The 12,819-nt window shown below is 39.5% G+C and overlaps 1 protein-coding gene across 3 annotated transcripts in view; it reads right to left on the bottom strand.

Annotated features, from left to right (window-relative positions):
- Positions 1–7,720: 7,720 nt before the first annotated feature.
- The window catches only part of AAK1 (AP2 associated kinase 1), a 161,467-nt gene continuing 156,368 nt past the window's right edge, over positions 7,721–12,819 (bottom strand). For all 3 annotated transcript variants that reach the window (XM_081068799.1, XM_081068798.1, XM_081068800.1), the window contains one exon: positions 7,721–12,717. In XM_081068799.1, the coding sequence (XP_080924925.1) occupies positions 11,594–12,717 (1,124 nt within the window). In that variant the 3' untranslated portion in view covers positions 7,721–11,593. The remainder of the gene's footprint in view (positions 12,718–12,819) is intronic.

The following is a 12,819-nucleotide window of genomic DNA, read 5'->3' as shown; positions in this document are numbered from 1 at the left end:
CTGTTGTTGGACAGGTTGAGGCCACACCCAAGACTAACCTGGTGGTTTCTATGGCCGGTGAAGCATCAAAGAGGGTGGGTGGATAGGGCTTCAGACTTGCAGCTGGCCTGGGCCTGGACCCTGTGAGCTGGCTCTGCTTCCTCTTAGTGCAGTTTGCATTCTCAAGGGTGCAGTTTGGCTTCCAACCACTGTCTTTCCTCCATGACCCATTTTACCTCAATGCCATCCAACGTTTGTCCTCTTGCTCTCTTCTAGACCCTGAATAAATGTGGCTCTTCTACCCAATAACAGGCCCCAGCCAGGGAACCATCTTTTTGTCTTCAACTTTTCCCTCTTACTGGTTCCTTCCCATGAGAAAAATCCTTTGCTCCAAATCTCCTTCCAACCACCACTCTTTTCTTCCAAGTCAAATGGCATAAAAGACTTGTCTTAGAACTTTAGAGAGTAATTTTAGAGACTGGATTAGTTTCCTATTCCTGCTATAACAAATTATTGCAAACTTAGTGGCTTAAAACAACAAATTTGTCCTCTTATAGTCTGGGTATCAGAAGTTTAAAATCATTTTCACTGGGTTAAAGTCAAGGTGTGAGCAGGCTTTTTTCCTTCTAGAGGCTCTGAAGGAAGAATCTGTTTCCTTTTTTTTCACCTTCTAGTGGCTGCCTATTCCTTGGCTTCCTCCATCTTCAAAGCATCTCTTCAATCTTTGCTTCTGTCATCACATTGCCTTTTTCTCTGACTTCTGCGTCTCTCTTAAAGGATGCTGTGATTATGTTAGGACCTCCTGGATAATCCAGGATAATCTCCCCATGGCAAAATCCTTAATTTAATCACACCTGCTAAATCCCTTTTGCCATATAAGGTATCATTCACAGGTCCTGGTGATTAGGACATGGATATATTAGAAGAGCGGGGAGGCATTATTCAGCCTGTTACAGTGACAATTTCTTGTGTGTGTGTGTTTTTTTAAATTCACTAACACTATAGTGTAATAATTCTCCTTGGGCAGCTGGACGGCTCAGGTGGTTAGAGCACGAGCTCTGAACAACACGGTTGCTGGTTTGACTCCCACATGAGCCAGTGAGCTGTGCCCTCCACAACTAGATTGAAGACAAAGAGCTGCCACTGAGCTTCTGGAGGGGCGGTCAGATGGCTCAGTTGGTTAGAGCGCCAGCTCTCAACAACAAGGTTGCAGGTTCAATTCCCGTATGGGATGGTGGGCTACATCCCCTGCAACTAAAGATTGAAAACAGCATGGAACTGAGCTGCGCCCTCCACAACTAGATTGAAGGACAACTACTTGGAGCTGATGGGCCCTGGAGAAACACACTGTCCCCCAATATTCCCCAATAAAATTTATTTTAAAAAAAATTCTTTTCGTCCTAAGAAATGCCATCTAAACATTTGTTCAGTGATGTTATTAGTAAGAGAACTGGAGGGGGAAAAATTCAAATCAATAATATTAGGATGCAAGTTAGATATAATAAGACTTGGATAAGGCTGTTTATTTAAAAAAGATAAATCTTCCAAGAAAAAAATCACCAGATTAAATCAGCAATTTAGAAGATAACGTAGCAAAAAATACCCAATCAGAACAGCAAAAGGAAAAAAGAATAAAAAATGATGAGGATACTTTAAGGGGCCTCTGGGACAACATCAAGCATACCAATATTCACATCATAGGGGTACCAGAAGGAGAAAAGACAGAACAAGGAATTGAAAACCGATTTGAAGAAATAATGATGGGAAACTTCCCTAACCTGGTGAAGGAAATAGACATACAAGTCCAGGAAGCACAGAGAGTCCCAAACAAGATGAACCCAAAGAGGCCCACACCAAGACACATCATGACTAAAATGCCAAAGGTTAAAGACAGAGAGAATCTTAAAAGCAGCAAGAGAAAAGCAGTTGCCTATAAAGGAACTCCCATAAAACTGTCAGCTGATTTCTCAACAGAAACTTTGCAGGCCAGAAGGGATTCATATGAAATATTCAAAGTGATGAAAAGCAAGGATCTACAACCAAGATTACTCTACCCAGCAAAGCTATCATTTAGAATCAAAGGACAGATAAGAACTTCCCAGACAAGAAAAAGCGAAAGGAGTTCATTGCCACCATTACAAGAAACATTAGAGGGATTTTTTTAAGAAGAAGAAAAAGAAAGGTCAAAAATATGAATTACTAAATGGCAATAATTACATTTCTATCAACAATTACTTTCAATGTAACTGGATTAAGTGCTCCAATCAAAAGATAGTGTGGCTGAATGGATAAAAAAAACTAAGACCCTTACAAACTAAGACTCACTTCCGGTCAAAAGACTAAGACCCTTACAAACTAAGACTCACTTCCGGTCAAAAGACACATACAGACTGAAGATAAAGGGATGGAAAAGATATTTTGTGAAAATGGAAACAAACTAACAAAAAAGGCTGGGGTAGCAATTCTTATACTAGGCAAAATAGACTTTAGAACAAAGGCTATAACAAGAGATAAAGAAGGACCCAGTAATCCCACTTCTGGGTATTTATCCAAAGAAACCCCAAATACTATTTCAAAGGGACATGGGCATCCATATGTTCATTGCAGCATTATTTACAATGGCCAAGATATGGAGGCAGCCTGTATGTTCATCAATGGATGAATGGATAAAGAAGAGATGACACATATATACAATAGAATATTACTCAGCCATAAAAAAGAATGAAAAATGTTTTTATTATTATTAATTTCAGGTGTACAAAACAACATAATGATTAGACATTTACACACCTCAAAGTGATAACCCCAGTAAGTCTTCTACCCATCTGACACCGTACATAGCCATTACAACACCATTGACTATATTCACTATCCTGTACTTTATATCTTGTGAATATATGTAATTATATATAAATAATATATATAAATTATATACATATATATGTATGTGTATATATATATATATATATATATATATATATATATATATATACAGTAAAAAAATGAAATCTGCCATCTGGGACAACATGGGTAGACCTAGATGGTATTGTGCTGAGTGGAGTAAGTCAGACAAAGAAAGACAAATGCCATATGATTTCACTTATATGTGTAATCTAAAGAACAAAATAAACAAACAAAAGAGAAGCAAACTCATAGATACAGAGAACATTTGGATGGTTGCCAGATGGGAGGGAGGCTGGGGGCAGGTGACAAACGGGAAGGAATTAAGAAATACAAATTTGTAGTTGCAAAATAGTCGTGGGGATGTAAAGTAAAGCATAAGGAATATAGTCAATAATATGGTAATAACTATGCATGGTGTCAGACAGGTAGTAGATTTATCAGGGTGATCACTTCATAAGTTATATGAATGTCAAATCACTATGTTGTACACCTAAAACTAATATAATATTGTATGTCAACTGTAATTAAAAAATTATTAAAGAAAAAAAATCTCCATAAAAATGTAACAAAAAATGGGGATGTTTGGTGTTTTGGGGGAAGGATCAGTGCAGCTGTAGTGTGCCCTAAATTGTGGATTACTCAAGGTCCTTGTATACAATGAAATCACCCTGTCCTTTAAAATGTATCCTTTACAGGCTGCTCCCACCCCTTTACTAAAATTGCTCATGCTGAGATCATCAATAGTCTCCTAACTGACAAATCCAATGAACACTTTTCTGTGTCATTTGATCACTCTGTGACATACACTGCTGACCACTGCTCACTCTTGACACTGTTTTTCCTCCCTTAGCTTTGTCGTGCCCCTTCTGTTTTTCTGCCCATGTTTGTGGCTTAGTTTTTTCCGTGGCTTTTTTTCCCTCTATCCATCCATTAAATATTGATGTTTCCAAAGGATTTTTTAAGTCCTTGTCTCCTCACGCTTCATTCTCCTTCATTGATCTTGTGTATCCAGACATTCAGATACCACTCACGGATGATTTCCCTGTGTCAGCAGTCAATACTTCTCTCCTGATCTAGCCAGCTAATGGCCACCTGGACATCACTATGCTAGCCCATGAACAGGCACAGGACATTTTGAACCACTGTGGCTGTTTCACCCAATATTTTTGAATACAGATATTTTAACCGAACTAATATTGATGAATTTTCATGAAGAAATTCCATTAAGCCAATTTAACCTTTGGATCAATTTACTATGCAATGCATTCCTTATTTTTTTGGTAATCATTTTCATTGGGATCCAGTTTTTCTATACATTTACAATAGAGATTTATTCGTCAAATTTTGGTTCATTTCAAATTTCACGAATGGTATCTTTTGCTACTGAGTTCTCTTGTGGCCACTGTACCTACTAAATTCAAATTTCCCAAGCCAAAATTTTGACTTAAATTTTGTCAAGGTTTCAATTTTTAACCATGTGCAGTGTAAGCTGTTTTGAATTTTACTTGAGCTTATTATTTCTACTGTCAATATTCATGATAAACTGAATAAAGGCAGATAGGCTATATTTAATTTTTGGTTAGTCTATGAGAAAACTGTGATCAAGTCCCCTCAGGTAACCTAAGGTTTCTCTAAAGAGTGAAAACAAAAGTACGTCCTTGGGATCAAAAGGTCCTGTTCAAAAACAGGAAGAGACTTCGGATTATCTGGCAAAACTACTAATTTCATAATATCTGACTCTAGGAATTCCGTGTTTAGCGATGATCATGGTCCCAAATCTTCAGCACTGGAGAATTGGGTTGCCTTCTGAAGGAAATACTTTGATTCCTTTTGGGCCTCTAAGGTAAGCTTACATAAAAGCAAGTAGAAGAATTACTTGGGTCTCCTTCCAGGTAAGCTGACATGTCAACTTAAGCCATCTAGATCTTACTACTCCAATAGAAGGAAAGATAAACTCAAGGAAAAATACCTAAGGGGAAAAGATCTTTGTCTCCAAATCCAGAGAAACAGGTCAAAATCATCTGCTCATGGCTATTTTCCTGGTTCTCACTCTGGTTCCTTCCACTGGGTTCTCAATTAGGGGGCAATATAAGGGCACCTCCTCCCTCGCTGGTCTCTTACCAAGCCATCTCAGGGCTGGCAAAAATGAGGGTGCTCCCCTTGTGGGAGCTGGAACTTCCACGTCTGGCTTTCCCTACAAGAAAGGCAGGACCGAGACAGGTGAGCTCTGTCCACTTTTGCAGAAGGTGGACTTCTGCCTCTCAGTGGGAGTGATGCATCGGAAAGGGCTTCCCGGGGGGGGGGGGGCGGGGGGGGGAAGGGGGTGATTCACAGATAAAGACTCTACTTTTGGTTAACGATAACTTGAAGTAGAAAAAGTATAAGAACTTCACATTATAGAACTAGGTGGGCTTATATTTATAAAGAGAGATAGTTCCATCAAATCTTCAATAAATCTTCAGAAAAAGTAGTCAACTTTAGTTTTACTCACGCATATTATACCAGAACTCTTTCGATCCCTAGATCTTCTTTGAATGCCCATCTCTGTGAACTCAGCTCATCACCAATTACCCCTGAATCATGGATGTCAAGTTTATTAAAGTTCAAATATTACTGTTATTTTCTCCAATTTGGAGAGGAAAGAGGCAGGCAGGTTCTTCCTCACAGTATAATTCATTTCCTCCCAAGACTTCTGTCTTTAGTTTTTTATGTTACTTCTGGTCTCTCTCACATATAGTGTGTGTGTGTGTGTGTGTGTGTGTATTCATGTTATATGTTATATATGACATATGTCATATTGATGGAGCTCACATTCAGATTAACAGATCCATTAGAACCTCACAGGAAAGTGCATAGCAGGGAGGTTTGTGGGTTTCCCAGCTGTCTTTATGGCCCCATTATCTTGTATTATTTCATTTATGTCTCCACATAACATCTGGAAGAGAAACTAGGTCTCAGGAAATGACAGCATTGGAAACCGACCAACCCACCCACCCACCACCCACCACCCACCCACCCAACCAAAAGTTGTTCTCTGAAACTTAAAATTCTTAGGATGATCTGACGTAAGAAATAAAACAAAGTGTAAATCATTTATTTTAATTAGGTCCATTTTAATAAAGTGTATAGGAGTTTACAACTCAAACAATTATTCATAAAAACTATCAGATACATAAAATAGATCACACGAAGAGTGCAGTAACATAAATCCAAGTCTGCAAATCAGAGGTATTGCAAAAACTGTTAAGATTGACTTTATAAATGTCCTTTCCCATGTTCACAGCCCTTGAGATTGCATGCACATATTGTTCTTGAAGTCCGATGACCTCAATACTCTTTACAGCTAGGTCGACCTCCTCATTCAATCAACTCAAAAATATAATCAGCAGAGGGAGCTCACCTCTTCTCCATGGAATGAGCATGGTCCTTGGCCTGTATTTTGTTTCTATCCCCTAAAAAATGACATTAAACTTTCCCTCTTTCAAAGCAACATCTCGCAGGCCTTGTGGTATTCTGGTCACTGCTGCCCTCCCAACACTACACGTGAGCCAAGGATTCAGGACAAACCGCAGTGGGTTCCATCCTTGTGGATGAGAAGAGCATACTTACTGTAGAAATGAGGCTAAGGCAATAGCTGATTTCCCCCCAACCTTTATCTATAATAACTTTAGTTTTTACTCAGAGAGCTGTTGGCAAAGGGAACCAAATTTACTCATGCCAAATACCTACTGTCACCTTTGGTATTCTTTGGGTGCCTTTATTAGGAGGTCTTGTTAACATCATTGCAGAAAACATGATACACACACACACACACACACTCCATTCCCACTCCCCAAACAGGAGTTTTTGGTAGACTCAAGAGTACAACTGACTTGCCATTTCAGAGTGAAAAGGCTACATCGTCTTTTACTCCCAAAGTGTCTTTAACTAACATTGGGAAAAACCATTTCTGCAATTCCTTACCAAAATGAATCAAATAGATCCCTTTAAAGTGCATATAAGGTTCTATTATAATGCAATGCAGATTTCATTTACTTGATTTCAAGAAAATATTGTTATTATAAACTCAAAACACTGTCACACATATTGAAATTGCTGGGAAGTAGCTCAGACTAAATTTCTAATGTAATTTACAAGTTATGGGAATACTGGACTAAACCACCAGTATGCTGGTTAACATTGAATCATTTTTATAAGCTATTCTCGAGTCCCTTCACACATAAACTTGCCCTGGGCCCGTGTTACGTCCAGGTGAAGAGATGCCTTTGGGTTGTGTTTCCAGAGTAAGGCTGGGGTTCTGCCACCCTTCCTTCATCCTTTCTTCTAGTCCATAAGAAATGAGGAAGGTGAGCCATTTCATTCTTATTTTGAATTATTCCAGTGGTGAGCTTATCACAGGCTAGGCTAAAATTTTTTATTGTAAACTGTTTACAATAAGAAGAGAGGCAAATAAAAATTAACATGATCATTCACTCATACCTCTCATCATCCACTTACTGGTATGGTCATAATAGGGGCGTGTCGTATGAGGAAATAAAGTGGGAACAAGAACAAGGAAGACGAGCCAGGAAGACTTGCAGGGATAGAGAAAGAGCAGGAAAGAGCTATGTCTGGAAGTGTTTTAATGACAGGATCTGGACACCACACATAGAGGCCTATTTCCTAATAAAATTCAAGATGCAAATGAGGCAAGTAGGACCAGAAGTCTAGAGAGCAAGGTGGCATTCTGGAAATCAAGACACTGCTGGTGTGGATTCCCACATATGAGCTAAGCCAGCTTGTTGTTTTCAGCAACCTCGTGCATTTGTTTTGTAGCAAAAGGACACCAAAACAAGTCCCAATCAGATACTTTTTATTTTCAAGCATTTTGAAATCCCTCAAGTGAACTTCACAAGTGACAAGTATGAAGTGTTCTGGTGGTTAGAAACAAAAAAGAACAACAAAAAAACCCAAACAAGTTGTACTTGACAAAAAAGCATTGAAAAAACTAAGAATTTAAATTACATGATTTCACTTAAAATCTTCATGTTTACTCCATCAGGCAGGATTGGAGGATTAGAACTCAGAGGCGGTTACAGCGTTTACATGTGCACCTGCCTCATTAGAAGCTGTGGTTCTTTCAGTGGCTCTCCTATGTATCTTTCATCAAAGTAATCTGGGTTCCATATTTCTCAGAAATTTTGCAGTTTTCTCAAAAACTGCATCTATGTGACCATCCCACAGTTGACTGGCTTATGTTCTCCAATTTCAATTCCAAAGACATAGCAGAGAATAACATATTTATAAAAGGGATCTAAGTGACTCCATTTTACATTGTATACTTCCTGCTACCTTTCTCTAGTTTCCTATATGATAGTTTCCTATTTGATACAACACATACATAAACCAGGATCTATGTTTTAATGACTTTTCTTTATGGAAGCAAGTAGAGCATAATTCGATTTCTGTTGTCAGATCACTCTGGTGATTACACTTCCTTTAAATAAAACTGAAATCTGCTGGTACTTCATAAGTGAAATGTCACCAAACAGCTAAAAACACTGATACACATGTATTCTAAAACTTAATACGTAATGGGTCAATAAGATACTGGTATTTTTCCTGGAAGTTTAAAAGAAATCTTGGTTGCCAAATGAAACTCGTATCTAATATGGGCATATAAACACATACACTAGCCTACACATATGAAATTTTCAACTCAACAATGAGTGGGCCCAAAATGAAAGAAAGTTTCCCTTAAGCCCTGGCAAGCCTCTGTTTCAGCAACAAACTTTGTTCATTCCATTTTCCAGTCTAACAAGAATTTGGAGCTAAAGGGCTGAATGTGAGCCCAAGAAACAGATGTTAAATATTTTTTCACCACACCTAAGGCAATTCATTAATTCAATAGTGCCTGTTAGTCAATTAATGTGGATTCTTTAAGAGTTCATCGGTGTATGTTGCAATTCAATGCTTTATTCTAAACATATTCTGGCTCATTGTGCTCCACTGAAATGAAAAGTCACAAATTCCTGCATTCTCTATCAAATGTGTAAAGCAAATAACACATAAAACAAATTAAAATAAGAAGTGCAGTATTTTGAATACATATTTTCTTTTTATCTTTAATTTTAACTGATTGTAGTACAGCTGTTGGAAACATGCATTTACTACTAATTCAAAGCACCCTGCACACTCCCGATTCCCTTAAAACTAAATTTTCCAGATTTCCAGATTCAGGATGGCCTCTGGCAAGCACATTTTATCTTTCAATAATACATTTACCCTATATGATCCACAGAAGATCACTGCAGAATTCACTAGTTATTAGCTAATAATTAATGTAATCCAATAGTCAAAAAAATTTCATGTAATCACTAAGAATACAAAAGTAATCTGTGTGTTTATATTCATTTCCTATTCAAAGAAGGTATTTAGAGTCTCCAACGATCGTAACTCTCCAGTGAGAATAAACAAACAGGTTACAAGCCCATGCTTGACAAATGATACAACTACATAATAAAAATCACCATGATTTTATTGATTTTATCTTGAGAACTAAAATGGCGACTTGATTAGGAGGGAGTGATCAAATAACCAAAGGAAAGACATTTTGCAAGGCTGTTATAGAGGTAATCCTGAATATTTGGAAGAGTGAATGAGAATGACCGTCCACTTTTACAGAGTTTATGATTTGGGGTGAGAACTCTCCCTGAATATTCCTATCCTCTTAGCTCCTGCCTTTGAGGGCCTTAATTGATAATGATGAAAGGAAGAGTTTGGGGTGCCATATGCATCAGCTGAAACTATTCATTCAACTGGAAAGATAATTTTGCATACACTGTTACATAGGAAAATCAGAAATGATCATGGAGAGAAAGCAAACTCTTAGAATAAACATTTAGCATTTAATAAAGTGAAAGACATTTGTTTCTGGCACAATGAAACCTCAGTTGGAACACCACTGCTGGTAGCTCTGATCCCGTGCCAATTGTTTATTTTTTAACCTGGACATTCGAAATAGGTGGAGACAAAACAAAACTAGAAAAAGTCTTGAAGCAGCTGCTCATATTTTACTGCCAAGATCCCTGAACTTGAAATTTAAAGACTATCACACCTCATCAACTGCAATAGAGTTTGGCATCCACACTTGATTCTTGGATGAATTTCCAGGAATTCTTAAATCATTAATCTGGTTTGGTAAGCAACGTTCCCAATTTCTCTAGCTAATGGGAAAAAAAATCACTAACAAATCACAGGAAGCTTTCAACTTGAAACATGGGGTAACGACTCTTTCCATTACGTTGAATTTCCTCCAAAGTCTTCCCATTGGGACATAAGTTTCATTTTAAGGCACTAATAATAAAGGGTATGAAAACAGCTAAGAATGAAATGGATATTTCCAGAAAGAGAAGACATTTCAAAAAGACAAGTCAGTCATCTATCTGGCTTACTTTACCTTCTAAAGAGTAGAGAGAATTGAAAGGTTTTCATGGCTAACTGATTCAGCTCTTTTTCATTTCATTTCCCAAATTATTTACAAGTCTCAGATTTCTAGTTCCTCAAGAGGCAGTAGTGAAAGATGGCAAGGATTTGGAACAATCAAACAAGCAAGCAAACCTAGTTTGTAGCCTAGTCTCACGATTAATGAATTCCATAATGACAGCATGGAGTGTTGAGACCTAAGGTCTTTAAAAGACCACACACCCAGTGGTTGAACTGTAACGAGGTGCTCTTTCCTATTGTCCTGAGGGGTAAATGTATAAGGACAATTTTTCATGACCAGGTAAATGGAATCTGTTAACTACAAATAGCAAATTCTGGACAAAAATAAATCTATTCAGAAACCGTAGTTTCAGCAGGTTTGAAACTACACCTTCCAATGAATTCAATTTTGCCATGAGAAAAGAACTAAATAAAATAGGGTTCAAGTCAGTTAGTTCAGGAGACAAATGCCACTAAATGATTGACTGTGGAGGTAGGCATGCTGGGACAGGATTATCCTAAAGGAAGAACGCTTCCTGTACAGACACACGCCACACCCATACCTGTTCACTCATACTAATCTAAAAACTGGCGCGGACGTGGGGAAGACTCAACACTATGAGACATGAGCACAGATATCCCATCTGTTTGCATTTCTAGACAGGAGAAGGTCAGACACACATTAAACAAGCACAGACACGCATGCATGAGGGCCAGCCTGGCTGGCGCAGACTCAAACAGGTGCAGACTCCTTCTAGAGCTGCGGGTTTTACAGGAATGATTCGTATCTGCAGGATGACACTTCCTATGGATGTGCAGGATTTTCCTCTTGCATTTCTTTCCAGAAATATCTTCTTTTCAAGAGTATTAAATCAAGTCCTGGAAGGACTAATCTTGATTCCTCAATGATGCTGAACAGGTCTGCAGGAATTAAAACTAATAATAATAAGGCCCCTTTGGGGTTGGGGTGAAGTATTTCAAAAAAGCAGAGTTCTGGGTAGAGGTGGAGATGCCTGAAAGTCCAGAAAGCGATATAAACAAAAAGAAATAGGCATAACTTAAAGGGGTTTTAACTAAGTATCACTGCTACTGAGTTTGTTGACTGAAGTTCTGCTCTGACCCATAGAGCCGAAAGACAATAACTGACAATAATTGATATATTTCTTCTTAGGAAGGCTCAGCTGGGAGTGGGGTGGTGGGTTATTGAGGGTGGGGTAGACAGAGGCCTAAGGCTCAGGTATTGCTCCTAAGGTTTCTGCTTGCCTGATTTTGAAGGAAAGGGTGCTAAAGCAAAAGGATCAGCAGCTGGCAGCTCCATAGTCCTGGAGGAAAGGGATGTGATGGAAACAGAGCCCGCTATGGACTGCTTGTTGGTTTGCGAAACAATTTTGTAGGCAGCAATGGGCTGGGCTTCTGGACTTGGCTCATCTTCTGGGCTATAGTGACGCGAGTATTTGGATAAAGACTGGGGGCGGAATGGTTTGCCAGCCATGGGGACTGAGACAGCTTCTTTCTGGGGCTGAGGTCCTTTGTTTCTGTCATTAGGATGGCCCCCCGATTCTAGGGAGGATCCCCTGGGTAAGACGCTGTCAAGATGGTCTGCTGCTTGTACGGAATGGGAGGGGAGGGCGGACTGTTGGGCGAAACCAGCCATGGAATACTGAGATGGGACAGAGGCATATACTGCTCTGTCAAGGCCTGAGAGCAGTGCGACATCATCTGTCTGGCTAAGGAGACTGGTCTGCGCAGGCACCTCCTGGGACGTGCTCTGGGCAACTGTTAACTCCTCCACACTTTTCTTCTTGGTAAAAGGAGCTCTCAAGAACACGTCCTCTGGCTGGGAAGGAGCCACACTACCCTTGGAGACAAATGGGGCTTTGGAGAAAATGTCCATTTCATCAGTGGGAACCCTTGAGCTCCTGAAGGGGGCGGTGGCAAAAACATCTGGCTCCCCGAGACCATCAGTGGTTGGTTGTGGGAGGACTTGAAACTGATTCTTTCTTCCACCCTGCGTGGCCTTTGCTTGCTCAGTAGCGACTTCTGGCTGAGTGAATGGAATTGCCCCTCCCAGCTTCCCCTGTGGGGGCTTGCAGCTTTCGTCCTCTTCTTCAGATTCCATGAGGAGAGGTCGAGACCCACTGCAGTCTAGCATGTCACCCTCGAGGTCGGTCCCTTCCTCTTCACTGCTGTGGAACGAGCTGTTGCTTGAGGGGCCATCCCTGGCCAAGTAGTCAGATTCTAAATTGTTCTGAGTTTTCATGTCAGGTATTCTGGAGGGATCTGGATACAGGGGAAGGCCTTTAACACCCGCTGATTCTTTAAAGTGCTCTACAGTTATTACAGGACGGGGGTTGGGCTCTCTCTGGAGACCTAGAAAAGCACAAAATGCAGAATTAATGCGTAGGTCAGTTCAACTCTCCTTGAAACATTTAATGGTCAACCCGCGGCAGAAATATTGTGGGACCAAATAAT

This window comes from Rhinolophus hipposideros, assembly GCF_964194185.1.
Source record: "Rhinolophus hipposideros genome assembly, chromosome: 12".
Taxonomy (NCBI): domain Eukaryota; kingdom Metazoa; phylum Chordata; class Mammalia; order Chiroptera; family Rhinolophidae; genus Rhinolophus; species Rhinolophus hipposideros.
Note: the sequence above shows the minus strand (reverse complement) of the source record. Positions and strands in the feature narration are given on the sequence as shown.